Raw genomic sequence first — 17,410 nt, forward strand, 5'->3', positions numbered from 1 at the left:
TTATAGTTTAGGCGAGAGATATTACGTCCACCGGATTTGGAGTATTTGTTACGTCGGATGACATGTTCTCTTGGTTTTAATTGGCCAGCGCATGACAAATTCTATTGCTCAAGTACACGTTTCATGTTTTAATTGGACCCTGGGGAGAAGATTATTTAAAATATTTTTTTAGCAACTTACCATTATTCCACCGTTCCCGACTAGCGTTTACGAACACTTTATTTTTAATTTTTTTAACGAAAATTTATTCAAAGGTAGTTTCTAGTATATTCTAGTTTTTATCAACAAAACGACGGATAATGACATATTTTTTAGAATTTTGTTATTTTTTTTTTATCAAATCATACTTTTTCAGATGATTTTAAGACAAAATAAAAGATTTTAGAATTGTACGAGTGCTCTTGGGCCTTGAGTGAAATTAAATTTCGACTAATTTTGAAAATTTCTCAATAAAATATTGAAAGGAAAATTATTTGCACTAATTTCTCAATCCGTTAACGCTAAAAATGATTTGCATTAAGAAAACGTTTAAATAATAAATTAAGATAAATATTAAATAAAATATTATTTTTTAATATTATTATAAAAATTTAGCAAAACTCTTTAACTCTTGAGAAAGTTTTGTATAAATTTGAGTTAAAGAGAGTATTGTATCCGGATCAAAACTTTCTTAACTCTAGAGCCAACTTTTTAAGGTTAGTTTGGATAACAAGATAAGAAGAGATAATTTTAAATAAATTGAATAAAATATTATTTTTTAATATTATTATTATTTTAAAATTTTAAAATTTTAAAAAATTAAATTATTTATTATATTTATATAAAAATTTAAAAATATTATAATAATCAAATAAAATAAATTGAAATGAATACTTCTGTATCCCAACGATACCTTAGGATTCGAAGAAGCCCCGAGTAGGGGTGTGCAGAATTCCGAGAATTCCGACTCCGTCCGACCTCCGCTCCGATGCCGACTCCGACGGAGTCGGAGTTGTCGGAATTCGGAGTAGCTCCGAATAAATATTCGGAGTCGGAGTCGGAGTCGGAGCTCGAAGGAGCTCCGACTCCGACTCAGAATTTTTTTTTAAACCCAACTCCAAAACGACGTTGTTTTGGAGCTGGGTTTAAAAAAAAAAAATTTGAACGACACCGTTCCACTTAATATGGAACGGCGTCGTTCCACATTTCCTTCTTGAAGGGGCTTCTTCTTCACGAACGGCGTCCTCTTCCTTTTCACTTCTTCTTCTTCCTTCTTCCTTCTTCACTTCTTCTTCCTCCTTCACTTCTCTCTCGCGTCTCCCGTCCCAGTGACTGAACCAGTGAACCAGTGAAGTTCAGAACACCGTTCGTCGTTGCTCCTCCCTGCCGCCGTCCCTCTGTTCAGCTTCCAGCCTTCCACCTACGGTGAGCCCTAAATTTATGAGCCCTAAATTTAATTCAAGCACGTCTCTTATGAATTGGAGCCAGTAGTTGTGATTCTTGTGTATTGAATATTCAATATAGTCCCCAACACGGCGCTCAAAAACATGAATTTTACATTGTTTTGAAGACTTGCGCTCGAGCGATGTGTCGAGCGCAAGTCGAGCGCACGTTGTATTGAACATTGGCTCGAGCGATATGTCGAGCGGAAGTCAAGCGAACCTCTCTGGAAGAGTTCTGCTCGAGCGCTACGTCGAGCGCTCATCGAGCGAACCTCTCTGGAAGGGTTCTGCTCGAGCGCTACGTCGAGCGCTCATCGAGCGAAACTCTCTGTAGAAGCGGTTCTGCTGCGAGCGCTACGTCGAGCGCTCATCGAGCGAACCTCTCTGTATGAGTTCTGCTCGAGCGCCACTTCGAGCGCACATCGAGCGAACCTTTCTGGATGGGTTCTGCTCGAGCGCTATGTCGAGCGCACGTCGAGCGAACCTCTCTGTATGGCTCTTGCTCGAGCGCACGTCGAGCGAACCCATCTGGATGGGTTCGTCTGAGTCAAGCGCACATCAACCGAACCTCAATGTAATAATACATCGATACATGTATTATTATGATACAATAATACATGTCCTATTGTATAATACAATAGCCTAGTTTATTTTAAACTAATTTTTTGCTTCTAATTTAATTTTTTCAGCTTCATTGATTGTGATATGGATCCTAGACATAGTGGAGATGATCGTCCACAAGGGGATGTGGCGGATGCCAATGCTACAACTCCTACACCGGTGGGTACTTCCACCCCTAGAGCCACATCTAGGGCAGCTACATCTAGAGCAGCTACATCTTGTGCGAGTAGTCGACTCCCACTCCCAGTTGATATAGAGGATGAAGATATGTTCAACGAGGAGGAGGAGATGCCCATTGAGCAAGATCAACCACCACGACCTTCTAAAAAGAGGTCGTGGACATGGGAGCATTTCACCAAAATTCCTGGTGAAATTGCGAACCCAGTGGCAAGATGTCATTATTGTGGATCACTTTGTGGATGCCATTCGAAGAAGCAAGGTACCAGTGTGTTGATAGCACATCTAAATGGTTGCCAACGATATAAGATAGCGAAGGGATTGCAAGCCACTGATCAGACCAACCTCAGTTACCAAACTTCTACAGCCACTGATGGTACACAGACTAAGAAATTGGTCATCCCTCAATACAGTGAGAAGATGTTGAGGGACATGCTTGCAGAGATGATAATTACTGATGAGATGCCATTTACCACAGTCGAGAAAAGAGGTTTTCGAAAGTTTCTAAATTTTGTTGAGCCACGATTTCCCATTCCATCACGGTATACAGTGATGCGAGATTGTATGAAGAGGCATGCGAAGGACAAGGAGGAGATGAGGAAAATGTTTATTACCACTGGTCAAAGAGTGTCTTTTACGACTAACACATGGACTTCCATACAGAACGTCTGCTACATGTGTATCACGGCACACTACATTGACAGTGAGTGGATTTTGCATAAAAAAATTATTGGTTTTAAAGAAATTGTGGATCATAAAGGTGCATCCATTGGGGCGAAGATGGATGATTGTTTAAAGGACTGGGGAATTCGAAAAGTGCTGTGTATTACAGTTGACAATGCCAGTGCGAATGAAACAGCAATTGATTGGTTTAAGCGGAACACGACGGTGAGAGATGATGTCATTCGGGCCCACGAGTTTATTCACGTTCGATGCTGTGCTCATATCATTAACCTCATAGTTGTTGAGGGATTAAAAGAGGTTCATGATTCCATAACCCGAGTCCGCAACATTGTACGATATGTGAGGGGTTCCCCTCAAAGGCTTGCCAAGTTTAAGGCAATAGCAGAAGATTTGAAGATTGAATGTTCTAGTATGCTGTGCTTGGACGTTCCGACTCGATGGAATTCTACATACATGATGTTGGATGTGGCACAGAAGTACCAAAAAGCATTCGAGCGGATGGAGGTCGAGGATGGGGGCCTGAGGTATGCTTTGTTGGAGCCAGCAGGACAGGGGCTCGGTGCGCCAGACGCACATGATTGGACCAGTGTGAGTTATTTTGTTGAATTTTTAAGAACTTTTTATGAGATAACCATGCGACTATCTGGATCCAAATATACGACTGCGAACTCATTTTTCAGTGAGCTCTCAGAGCTTCACTTCCAGTTGGAAAATAGTTGTACTGACTCTGCTGGATTGTTATCTGATATGGCTACGAGGATGAAGATCAAATATGATAAATATTGGGGGAATATTGAGAAGATAAATAGATTGCTATTTGTGGCTATGATCCTTGACCCCCGAGTTAAGTTGGCCGTTCTAGAATTTTGGGTAAATTTCGTCCTCGGGGCAGTGAAGGCTGGAGAGTTTATTAGATTGCTAAAAAGTGATGTTGATGACTTATATCATCACTACAGTACTAGTGCTCAGCCTTCATCCGCAGTTGGTAGCTCCTCACATTCGAGGCCGACAGGATCGACAGTTCCCTCAGGTGATACTGACCCATCTGTAGGGGTTAGAGGCAATCGTGTCATACGGCAGTATCATCAACTCATGTCAACAAGGAATATTATGCATTGTACATCTGAGGTTGAACGATATTTTATGGAAGCTGTCGAGGCACCTAGTGATGTATTTCAGTTATTAACTTGGTGGAAAGTTAATTCCACCAAGTATCCAGTCCTTTCCCGTGTGGCCCGAGATGTGCTAGCCATTCCTGTCACTACGGTTGCCTCAGAGTCGGCATTTAGCACTGGAGGTCGCGTGTTGGATGCTTATCGGAGTTCATTGTCACCGTCAACCGTGGAGGCCCTCGTTTGCACACAGAATTGGATAAGTGAAACGCCCATTGGACTAGATACCGTTGGCGTTGATGCCGAGAGCTATAGGCTTGAATCGGGTAAGTTTATATGCTTTTAAATGATGATTTAATTATTTTTAATGTTTCTAACTTCTACTTTTTATGATTTTATAGATCTAATTGTGAACCCTAACATAATTACCGATGATTGAGAGTTTGGAACGGACGCTACTTGAGAGTTGTGATGGAGTTGAGAGAACCTCATTTCTTGGTAAGAATCAAATTATTCTTTTACCGTATATAATTTTTTATTATCAATTTTTTTTCATCTATTGATTGCTACTTTCTATCTTCATTTCAGGCGTGACCAATGGAACATTGGGGTTTGAGTGAAACCCGTGTTTAATTTTTATGTAATTATATTTCAAGACTGAGTCATATTGTTATTACGTTATAAATGAGACTGTTATAACTTATGGCTGCATCATACATGTTATTTACTTTTTAAACTATTTATATAGTTATATTTATGTACTTATATCCCGAGCAAATACGTGGGATAAGTACTCTTTATTCTATAATTTCTATTAGTACTTATCCATCATCTCTCAAAAGTTTATAATTTATTATCCAACTGAAATTAATCGAATTATACAAATTCGTACCATCATTCTTTTCTATAAAATTTTAAATTTGTGTAATTTTCAACTCATGAGTCATGAGCACTTTTAATGCTAAATTTCAGGCGGACATAAAACAAATTAAAGATATAATCAAAATTCAGTAACAAAATCAGAATGAATATTTAAATTATTGAAAACTCTTTAATAAACCAAATATTTGTAGATGGTTAACTTTTAAAAATATATATATATGTTGGCCACTATCTGAAACGAAATTGAACAACAAAATTTAAATAATAATAATAAAAAAAATCTGAAATTGAGTTCGGAGGTCGGAGCTCCGACCTCCGTTCGGAACTCCCTCTGAACTCCAGTCGGAGTTCCGATCGGAGGTCGGAGCTCCGACCTCCGATCGGAATCGGACTCCGACTATGTTCGGAGTCGGAGTCGGAGGGGAATTTTGGCTCCGAATCCGGTCGGAGTCGGAGGTCGGAAATGACAACTCCGACTCCGTCGGAGTCGGAGCCCACCCCTAGCCCCGAGTTAACGTATGCTGACCATGACTGCGCATTAATACCAACAATCTCGGGTTTTGTGTAAACCAATTAGTTGGAACCATTCCAAGCCCTAAAAATAAACCAAGCTGAAATAAAGCCGAACGAACAACCAGGAAATGTCACATAATTCAGCTGTATAAGAATTGCCCTCAAAGGCCGAGAGAACTTCCAAAATCAGTCGGAATTGCCAATGAGAACTATACTGTTAATGCATCTCGATCTTTCCACCCTTCCCTTGACATATAGCCTTTGCCAATTACACGTAAGTAAGGGAGTATATGTTTTTTTTTTTTTTTTCCTTTTTTGGGGCAAAAGGAAATTGCTTGTGACATTCATAATTGAGTCTTGTAACCACACCTGATGATATGAGAAGTCAGCATAATCTGTGTGTGTTTGACGACAACAATTTAGAACAACAAATTGTCACAACGACAACATACGAATTCATGATGTGGTTTTGCTTAATTAATTCTAGGTAAAATACAAAAACCTCGGCTGGAAATGTGCCACCAAAGCCAAAGCTTGGGGGATCTGATAGGTTTTGCGGGAGGCTTGAATGGGCTAGACAGCTCACTCTTGAAGTATTCAACAGGCGCTACCATGAGGAAATAGGAATACAACCTTTTCTTCTATGTTTAGGGACTACACGGGCTCGTTTAGGGAGAACACATCTCTCTCTTCAGGCTTTGTTTAAGGCTATGTTTCTGAATTAAACGTTGGGAAAAGCTTTGTCGCAGCTCACCCGAGTCTGACAACATCTGGTGTTCAATGGAGATGGAACAAGAACTCCGCCTCATTAGAAAACCAGCTTTCCAAAGAAGTGAATAAACGATGTAGAGAAGCATTTAAGCTATGGGAGATGAGTGAGAAGCTAGATGTGCTAGTGTAAACAAGCAACAAGGAGAAACTTCCTCAACACCTTTGCTTAGAAAGGCTGCACCCTGCACAACCTATTAGTTACTTCAGAGTTGATCTTGTAAACCTGCTCACCAAGCTAATAAGTCTATATATAGTCTTTAATCTCCACACAACCCTGATTTTTGGGTATGAGATTTATGAACGAAGCATTAAGATTTTTCAATCTTACAAATTTTCAACGGGCATGTAGATCATGAAGCACTCACATAATATCTCATCTAATCACATCCCAGCAGAAGACTTGAAAGAAAGCCATGGAAAAACCATTTAGGCATGTTGCCTTCTAAAAATTCTAGAAAGCCTCTTTAAGCTTTAAATATCTTTCACTACTTTAAGAGCCTTCATCTCCTCAAAAGGCCTGTCAAGCCTTGAAGACTCCCCCCAAAAGGCTACGCCATCCAGCTTAAACCTCCAAGCAAGCAGACAATATGATTCCTAATCTCAGTTTGATCAGTAGAGATTGAGTCGTGAATCATGAGCATTTGTTTGTATGGCGAGGAATCTTGAAGACCGTGCAAACGCAATATGTCTTTTACCCAATCAATCACGAGCATTTCAATAGAATTGATTTTGCAATTCCAGATGGTCACTCAATGAAAAAATTGTGCACCAATCATACATAGTCTATGAATGGATCAGCAGGAAAGCGATGTGGTCTTTAGACAGAATGCGAACAATCGTTACAATCATACCTAGTCTTGTAAATTAAGGCAAAAACATACAGCAGCGGGATCCAAACATTAAAATAAAAAATCTTCACTATAGTATCTCAACAATGAAAAAACAAAATAGAACCTCCACTATACTAACTCAACGATGAACATAAAGGCCCCTAAGGTAAGTAACACAGGCTAATGAGATAAGAGGGAGGCAGTACACGCTAATCTCTGTATAAACAAACATTTAGGGTGCATAAAGCAAGAAGAGAAGATCGGAAGACTACAAGCTTACTGGAATTGGTGTCTGCTATTCTCAGCTGCGTTCTCTTCCTTCCCAAGTGCAACCACTACTTTCTTCAAGATGGCTTCAGTCGGTTGGTGTGAATTCTCCACAGACTTCGAAATTGCTTGCCACTTCTCGCCATGTTTTGGTTCTGCAGCAATGCATCTCTTCAGCACATCCTTCTGATTCTCGTCACTCCCATGCTGAAGTTCAAATTTGTAGTATAATGCCCAGAAATCTCCGATATCCGGGGCAAGTGTCACAGCCCTGTTGAGCCACGTCCTAGCTTTATCCACCTTCCTGTCATGCCAAAATAACTTTGCCACAGCGGCAATGACATGGGCATCGTGATCACATTTTTTGAGAGCATCCATACTCTTGGATTTACGTTGGGGACGAGGAACCATTTCAATCGATGCTGCCCACAAAATACCACTATTGGGACACTCCTGCAATGCCTTGGCCATCAAGATATCAGATTCCTTCTTATTGGCATGCCTCATTTCAGCTCGAACTGCAGCAAGCCAGAGTTCAGGGTTCTGGGGATTCTTCTTCCTGGCCATGGTGAGGACCGCTCTAGCTTTACTCAGCCCATTCATCTTTTCTTCCAGATTAGCAAGAGAAAGCCACAGGTGTATGCAACTAGAGCAATGCTTCAGACCCAACTCGTAAGCTTCCTTAGCCTTCTCCAAATGACCCAGCCTCTCCTCTAGCTGTCCAAGCATCAGCCACAATTTGAAGAACGAAGGGAAGCGTTTCAACCCTTCATCCAACAACCTCCTCTCTTCATCAGTATTCCCCAATTCTCTCTCCACAATCGCAGATTTCATCCACACTCTTTCAGTGCCTCCTCTTTCTCGGGCTTTGGCAAGAAGCATTCTAGCTCTCTCAGGTTCATGATTCTCAAATTCAAGCTTAAACGCCGCAAGCCAAATCTCCTCAGAATTGGGAATAGCAGCATAGGCTTCTTGAAGAATTGCCCGCGCCGCAGGTACATCTCCTGCAAGCCACTTCTCTTTAGCACCCATAAGCCACAAAACCTCAGCCTGGGGACGGTAAGTAACTGCCTTACGAAGTAAAGCATCAAGGGATTCCCTCGTCCCATGGCTCTTCTCAAGCTGCGCGGCTTTGAGCCATATGCTCTTCTTTGTCAAGAACACACTGAGTGCATGAGCATAAATAGCTCTCGCCGTCTCAATCGAACCCCTTTTCTTACACTCCTCCGCATCCGCCACCCAAGTCCTCTTTCTATCCTCTTCCTCCACCCCGATCCCAATTGTATTCGCAATAATGGCCTGGCAAGTCACTACCGACCCGGCACGCTCAGCAGCCTCAGCCTCCTTCATCCAAGCCTCCCTATCAATCTCCAAACCCTCTCTCTGCAATGCCCTTATACCCCTCTCTATAATCTTCCCCACCATTCCTGTATTCCCATTTGCCTCCTCCAACTTTGCTGCCGTTATCCAGATCGCTGGCTCTTTGGTCAGTCTCTCCCTCGCCCTATTCAGCACCTTCTTAGCACTCTCATACGTTTCCAACCTCGCCAACGCCAGCCACAGTTCCACATGCAACGGGCAACATTCCACCGCCCTATGAAGCAACAACCTCGCGTCCTCCTCGTTCGCGAGCTCCACAACCGCCTTCCATAGACGAACTGAATCTGGTATATGCTCTAACCCTTTCCTCAACACCCTGCTCTTCTTATTCACATCGTCGTTCTCCAATTTCGCTGCCTGCAGCCAGAGCTTAACCGAACTGGGTATGGACTTAACGCCTTTGGCGATGACCGCTTTGGCCTCTTCCGGACTCGCTAGCCTACAGGCCTCCAACCACACGTCTTCACTCTTTGGACACTGCTCGCAACCCTCCTTAATCAACTGTCTTGCCGCCTGAATCTTCCCCGCCACCTCTTCAAGCCTGGCGGCGGCAATCCAACCCGGCGGATGTTTCGGGTTCGTTTGAGTCACGCTCTTAAGCAACAGCCTTGCCTTCTTGATATCCGAAATCTCAGCATCGCTCGTAATCTTCATACTTTTCAAATCAGTGAGATACCCTTTCGGGTCAACAACGGTTTGTCCCGAAACCGAATCCGAGAGCCGATCCAATTTCAATGACAGCACGGTCCCTCTTCCTTCACCCACCGCTGTCAAATCCGTGACAGGAGTTTGCGCCCACGGCGTTTCGGTGCCACCAGCAGCTCGGCTCTTGGGGTCCAATGCTGTGACATGCTCTTGCTCTTGTCGAGCTTTTTCTAGAAGCGTGTCTGGCACCGGCACGAAGCTCTCGAACCGCTTTTTCTTGTTTCGCAAGGAATAATCCCCAATTTCTGGGATGCTCTCCCACTCTTGGGTCGATAACGAATACAATTTCCTCTTCAAATCCGCGAACTGTTCGGTGATTTTCGGGTTTGACGCGCGGTACTTCTCGATCTCCTGTTTCAACCGTGCCTCTCTCCGGTCCTTGCGCCGCGAGTCCATTCGCTTGTCGATGGCTTCCCAAACGGCGTCGGCTTCCTTGTCGTCCTCGTCATACTCGGCCGAGGCGAAGAGGCCGACATCATTTCCTTCGAACTCGTCGAACTTCTGGTTCTCATCGTAGCCCTTATCTTCGGCGTCTTCAGCTTCATCGGCGTCCTCATCGCCCGGCTTCCCTCGGCCTCTACCGACACCCGAGGGACCACCGACCGCAGCAGCGGAGCGGTCAGGGAGGTCTGGGGCGGCACGGGCAGGACCGATATCGGACCGGGTAGTGAATCCCGTGGCACCACGACCCAACCCGGCGACATAGTTGGGAGGGGGCTTGGAATTGAGGAACTCGAGCTTGGGCTTGGGAGGTGGGACGTTGGGTGGCTGGGTGCCACCGAGGAGAGGAAGATGGAGGGTGAGGGTGGAGAGGGGAGTGACGCGGAGGTCGGAGAGAAGGACAGCGGCGTCGTATTCTGGAGGAGGGAGAGGGTGACTGTGGGAGAGGAACAAGGTTCGGAGGAGGTGGATGGGAATTTGGGTGTGGCGGTGAATGGAGAGCTTGAGGGAATGGAGGGTTGTGGTATTTGGGTCTAGGGTTAGGGATAGGGTTTTCTGGTTTGGGATAGTGATGAACACCATGTTGATGAGAATTTGCACGAGTGAGTTGCTCGAAACTCTGAAAGTCTTGAACCTTTACTTGGATTTGGAAGCTGAAAGGCCATTTATTGTGTCCAAAGCGTCACAATCCTTATGGGATCATAGGTGTAGTGGGCTTCATGTCCGTGCATTGAGTAGCCCAAGTCCGTGCATTGGTGAGAGTAATGTTTTCTTCATTTTTAATTTTATTATTTTGAATCAAGGTCGATTTTTAATGGTTTTTTATTTAGCAATTGACTCATTGGGGATAAAATGAATTAGGTCAGCCCGTTGGCAGTTTATCATCAAAATGAAAGTATTTCATAAGACAAGTTAACTCAGTCACGTAAAAGAAATGATTTCATAAGTATAACTCAATTACTCAAAAAAAAAAAGAAACCTCTATAAAGAGAGGGAATCTCCTCAAATTTGAGAGAGACTTGATTACACACAAAGACTCTTCAAATCTTCTCTCTTCTGGAGGATAGCATCTTCTTCAACCTCCAAGAAGTTTAATATACCTTATTGTATTGAGACATAGTCATTGGTGAGGCCATGAGAGATTGTACAATCATCAAACTTTAGTGAATTTCGCTCCCAAACAACCTATAGACGTAGACTTTTATGCTGAACTATGGAAATATATATATATATATATATCTCTCTCTATTTACATTATATATATATATATGTATATATATATTTCTTGTTTATCATCATCAACGAATGTGCGAGTACCATATCGACGCCCAAACCACCATCAATCGTGGACTTTTTGACTGCATCATCGTGGCCTCAAACTACCATTGTGTTGCTCCCTTTCTGACCTGTTGTGCAAATTTATGATTTAACATGACTTACAAACTTAATTTAAATAGACTATATAATTTGAGATTATTAGAAATATTAAAATATAACATTGAGAATAATATTATTCAATTAAATAATCATGATTATAAAATCAATCTTGCTAACTAAAAAGCGAAATGATAGGGATTGCTAAAATGCTACTATAAGGCACTATTCACAGTTATTCTAGCAGTTTAGATAAGATTCAGATCGCCACTTCTCTGAAAGCATTGTTATTGCCTCCCTCTCTTCTCCCTCCTTGGAGCTCGTCCATTCGTTGGGTTATCCCTTGCTCTCGAGTGTTTGGTCGTCATCTTTTCCTATACCGCACATCTTACGTGGTGAATTCGGTCTAGGGCCAAATCACGGTTCTTGATGAAAAAATTGATCTCTCGTGCTTCATCTCTCTCTTCCCTCCTGTTTAAAATTTTGTAACTTCACTCTCGTGCTCCTCTTAGTTCCTTTCTCCCGTCCTGATTTCTCTCTCTCCCATGTGCTCCTATCAGGGATTCTAGGGCAAAGCCGATTCTTGCAAACTTGAAACGGTGTAGACTAGATCTGCGAACTCAAGTTGATGTCTAAGAGAAACCGTGTCTAATTTCAAATCTGCAGCAACATCATTGCAAGCTTCTGGCAAAATCCAACTTTATGCTTCCCCAATATAGTGACGATGTAAGCTAGTTTTTTTGGTATATATTTACACTGATTTTGGTTAGTTAGACGTGGTTGTTAATCGGTGTTGTGTGTGATTTGTTGTATGGAGGTTGTTTTGTGTTAATTTTTACATGAATTGGAAAGGATATTCCACTCCCGACCCATTGGATTGGGCCTAGGCCAGGTACTAAGGCCCCCTTCAGGCTGGAGCCTACCCTCTAAGTGCCCATGAATTGTCAAAGGGGCCTGTCCCACGAGCTGTGCTAACAGAATGGAAATATACCATGCGGGAAACAAGTCAAAGGGGACAGACAGGACGTGCCGACCCTAACACTCGCTTGCAATGATCAAAATTAAAGGATCCACACTAGCAAGTGAACGGAAAGCACGGGCAACCCTCCATTCTTAGATGATAGGGACAAGAAGTGACTTCACATATCACCAACCGTCAAGACACCACCCAAGAAGCTATGTAGCATTAATGGCATCACCTTAGTCTCCATGCCGTATTAATGACGCCACCTTAGACGCCACACCACATTAAAGGCAGTGATTGGGGTCATTAGGGGCGTGCCACAGGCCCTTGGCACAAGGTACAATTGGTCGTTCAGGTGGGGAATAATATCTTGGACCTGGGTCAAGTCTAACCTCAAGTCATCGATAACAACATTGCAGGAGGCCTCTTGACGCCCCATCTCGCCCAACCTGGCATCCAACTCCTCAACCCACAAATTCCCTGTCTACATTGTGATCCGAGCCATAGCCATCTCGGCCTTTAGATCCTTTATCTATTGGGCCCTAGACTTGAGCTTAGTTGACTTACTCTTCATCGTTTTGAAGAGGGACATATAGTTGTTGTTGAGCCAATTGTACGAATAAGTGTCGAAGTTATGTTGCTTCTTCAATTTTAAGTCCTCCTAAAGCTCCCGGGCCACCTCATTCAGGTCGCCGAATGCCTCCACCTAGCGGTCCAACAAATCCTGTAGATTGTTGTGCACCTCCCCCCCAAAGCACTGCCTCGAGGCAATGATTGTTAGGTTCTTCTAGCGACTTGTCAAGATTAGACCTCAGCCGGGCGTTTTGACGACAAAGCCAGTCAATCCTCTTCTGCTTTTGCCAACAACTGGACTCCACCTTAGTAAAGGTCTCCACCAACTCCTCTTTCTCCCTACTCACCTGCCTGGCATGCCGCCTAACCAGGTTAAATAGGGAGCAAAGTGTCTGGTTCTCCTCCTCCAAACCTTCCCAATCGCCCACGATAAGGGTACATAGTTTTCTTTTTCCTTATATATATATATATTTATATATATATATATAACCAAACATTCAATACAAACTATTTTGATCAATCCAAAGAGATTGAGCAACAAACATAGGAACATCGTCCCACCACAACAAACAATCACTTTCAATAAAAATTTTGGAGAAACCCAAATGGACACAAAGTTGTAAGCTCCGTAGTAAAGCCAACAATTCAATAGTACGACAATTCTCTACCTCATTTTCCATCTTACTCGCAGCCATTACCAACTTTCCTTCGTCATCTCTAAGAGCAACACCCACACCAGTTTTGCCCAAGTCAAAAAAATGGCTCCATCAACATTCAGCTTGAAAAAACCCACTGGAGGTGGCTTCCAACAACACATACTCTTCGCTATCTCACTTGATGAATTCATGAGATCCTTATGTGTTTTCTGTAAAGACAAAACATGATTAATAACTTGACTAGGCTCAATTAAGATTTTATCCATCTACATTTTGTTTCTCCTGAACCACAATCCCCAAGTTATAAGAAAGAACATAGAGAAGTCTGAATTGGAACATAAGTCTTCCACAGATCCCTAATGGCAAGACAAAAAACTAAGGCATGTAAAACATCCTCTGGTGCTGCTTTACAGAAACAATATCTGTCCTCCACCTCAATTTTCTTCTTTTTAAGGTTACTAAGTGTAGGAAAAATATTTTTACAGGGTCTCCATGCAAAAGTCTTGATCTTTCTAGGGACATGCATCTTCCAAAGCATTCTCCACATTTTATACTGATATGTACACCTAGAGCTTTCCCCTAACTTCTTTTGCATTGTTCTTGAATGAATCGATAAGCACTTCGAACACTAAAGTTGCCATTCGTTTCTTGAGTCCATATCCATTTATTCTCATACTGATTCGTTGACAGCATGATTTTCAAAATATCAACAGTGAAATTTGGATTAAAGAGAGCTTTAATGTGCTCCACCTTCCACCATTTGGTCTCTTGATCAATGAGTGTGTCCACTGTATCTTTCACATGACTTCCTTGCATTAAATCCATTTCTTGCACCAAAGGCTTATGACTTGGGATCCATGCATCATTCCAGATTTTAATACCTTTCCCCATCCTTACTCTCCATCTGCAACCCTCCAGTAGACATCTTTTTGCTTCCCAAATCCATCTCCATGCGTATGAGGGATTTGCTCCTAGCTTAGAATAAAAAAAGCTTCATTTTGAAAAATATCTTGCCTTAAAAATTCTATATAGAAGGGTCTTTGCATTTTGCTGTATCGTCCACTCTTACTTAGCCAATAAAGCCATATTAAAGACCTTTAAGTCTTTGAATCTCATCCCTCCGTTGAACTTAGATTCACACATACGATCCCAACTCATCCAATGCAGTTTTCTCTCATTATTTTTTAAGGTCAATAGGTAACACACCTGAGTTTAGAGTTTGTATCACAGCTGAGGTAACAGACTTTCCAATGACATGCCAAAATTTCTGATAGAAGATTGGTGACATCCCATCTAGTCTAGGGGCCTTTGTTGGGTGCATTTGTTGTAAAGCAGCAACAACTTCATCAGCAGTGAAGGTTTTTGTAAGCTCAACATTCATCTCATTAGAAGCTCTGTGTCCTAAACCCTCTAGAATATTCAACTGCCCCCTTTGCTCAAATGTAGAAAATAGAGACCTAAAGTATTCTAGAATTAACCCATCTCTTTGGTCACCCTCATACCAAAACCCTCGATCATCTTTTAATCTTCTAATGAAATTCTTCTTCATCCTTTGAGAAGCTTTGGAATGGAAATATCTTGTATTATGATCCCCTTCCTTTAACCAATGGACCTTTGATCTCTGCCTCCACATGACTTCCTCCCTTTCTAGCCATTTTTTGCTTTGTCTAGTTGATACCTCACATGCCCAAAATTAGACTTATTCCACGCTACAAGCTTCTCACTACACCTTTTGATCAACCCATGACATCCATTATTTCAAAAGTTTAAGCTGGCCGGATTCTAACACGTACTTGTCTAGCAAAGCTCTTATTTCATACATTAAACCAACAAAAAAGTATTTAATTTATATGAGAGAGTAATTAAGCTACATGATCAGTCAAGATTATAACTCAAGATCTCCACCATTTTCGACTATCATGACTAATTATCCAAAAAACTTAAATGGATGGGAAAGATGTGGATTTGGCAGGGAGGACATTTAAATAAGACCTAATTAGTTAATTAATTCAAGTTTCTATATATTGTATAAAAAATGCGAGGAGCTGTGAGTGAAGATTAATAAATAATTTTACTTTTCTAATAAGTCATATATAGACTTTAATGTTAGAAAACATTTTTGAGAGAAGTCCAAAATTTTGAGGAAATAGTTAGCTAGGGAAGAGGAAATTAGTCCGGAATTAAAGTACGTCGGTACGTATGAACCTATCATGCGTTGTTTATCTTGATACCCAAAGAACGTTTAAACATGTGAACAAGGTTTTTATATTTCTAATTCATTATTTATCTTTCAGAGTGTTCGATTAAAAAAATCAATAATTAGAGGATATTATATGGTACCATCTCTTCAAAGGAAATAAGAGATGAATAGAAGATATTAATTCTTTTTAAATGAGTAAATTAGCGGTAACTTGCAAGACAATTATTACCACTTGTGTGCTTAAAACAAAAAATTGATGGACCTTTCTTTTAGGGGAAAGATAAAATTATGAGAAGTGATAGGTTCACAAATAGATTTGATTTCACAAAAGTAATATTTATAAACTAATGCGGCCAATACAAATGGTAGGCAAAGGGAGCCCTTAGGGGTAGGTGACGGGACCAACCGCCAGTCCATTTGTCCCCCAGTTCGTCCTCGCCTGTCCCATGCAGATTGTAGGGCATCCGCCCACATGGTGAAACCATGCGAGGGTAGGGCCCAAGTTGGGTCCATGCCTGCTCGGGATTTACTTCGTTCGGCTAACCCTACCTCTATATGTATAAATATGATATTTTCTCTCTCACTCTCTCCTCTCATTTCTCTCATTCGACTCTTAGCTGCCTCCCTTTCCCCCTCAAGCCCTCCTCTTCTTCTTCGCTCCTCTCATGCCAGAGCTAGTGGCCACATCCCATGACCACCATACTTGACCTCGACTTCTCTCTCATTTCTCTTTTCCCACTTCCCTTTTTCTTCTCTTCCTCCTCCTCTAAGCCAATAGAGATAAGAGACTTAGAGAACTTCTCTTCGTGAATTGCAACTTCATTATCATGGGTAACAACTGATAGCTGTGACCGTGGGTGGCCCTGGAAGTCATGACGCCGTGATGGGTCTTCGAGTCTCCAGACCCATGGCAGCGACCATGGTCCATATAGATCTACTGTCAAATCTCTAAAAATCTGTGCACATATCTGTATGACCCATGACAGCGGCCGTTGCCAGTGGGTTTGTTGTTTGATTTTTTCAATTAGGTTTTTTGTTTGATTTTTTATTTTTCTAATCTATAAGACTAATTTTGTTTGGTTGTAAGTTTAGTTTTTGTTTTTTGTTTGGATTTGTAAGATCTATAGTGTTTTCATTATTTTGTGCGATTTTATTAGAATTTCTTGTATGTACTTGTAAGACTGGGTGGCAGAAGGACTGGGGGGCCAATACGCTCCTTGGCATCCGGACGAGGGCACCCTCCCACGGGGGGTGGTGCAAGGGTTCGGGGTCCAAACTATCCCCTCGTCCATACAGGGGCAGGGAGTGGGATAAAGGGCACCCCTCGTCAAGGGGGTGAATTTAGTTCGCTTGGGAGCCTTAATAAGTACTTCAAACAAGTTAATTCAAAGTAGGAAATAAAAAACAGACAAAGACAAAATGGCTACAAAAATCTGGTCCCATTTTTCTTGACATGAAACTAAGAAGGTGCCATCACTCCATGATTTTTAGCATAATCTAGTGATAGATTGCGATGTACTGATTTATAATAAGATTTTGGTTGAGATAAATGCAAGTTGTAGAACACCAAACTCATGTTAGAAGGAAAAGCATCAAGTACTTCTTGAGAACGTAGGAGTATATGAAAGGCAGTAGGGTTACAGAGGGGCTTAGTAATACCTAGGGAGCAGATGCACAAGGCTCCTAAGAGAACATAGGAGGTGTTGGCCTAGTGGCTATCTGATAACTAAATTATGCCTACAAATTTTTGCAAAGACATTCTCTAATGCAAGTACTCCAATCACCATCACCAAATAGTGTACACGTAAATGGTGAATAAGGCTCGAATGAGTTTGAGCT

The 17,410-nt window shown here is 41.9% G+C and overlaps 1 protein-coding gene across 1 annotated transcript; it reads right to left on the bottom strand.

Annotated features, from left to right (window-relative positions):
* Window positions 1–6,973: 6,973 nt before the first annotated feature.
* Window positions 6,974–10,460, bottom strand: LOC109015194 (protein STABILIZED1). Its single transcript, XM_018997679.2, has one exon. The coding sequence runs from the start codon at window positions 10,384–10,386 to the stop codon at window positions 7,288–7,290; it is 3,099 nt and encodes a 1,032-aa protein (XP_018853224.1). The 5' UTR covers window positions 10,387–10,460; the 3' UTR covers window positions 6,974–7,287.
* Window positions 10,461–17,410: the final 6,950 nt, after the last annotated feature.

Source organism: Juglans regia, chromosome 16 (assembly GCF_001411555.2).
Source record: "Juglans regia cultivar Chandler chromosome 16, Walnut 2.0, whole genome shotgun sequence".
In the NCBI taxonomy this organism is placed as follows: Eukaryota; Viridiplantae; Streptophyta; class Magnoliopsida; order Fagales; family Juglandaceae; genus Juglans; species Juglans regia.

Coding starts and splice junctions, on each gene's coding strand:
- LOC109015194 (XM_018997679.2), bottom strand. CDS start 10,386: ATGGTGTTCATCACTATCCCAAACCAGAAAACCCTATCCCTAACCCTA.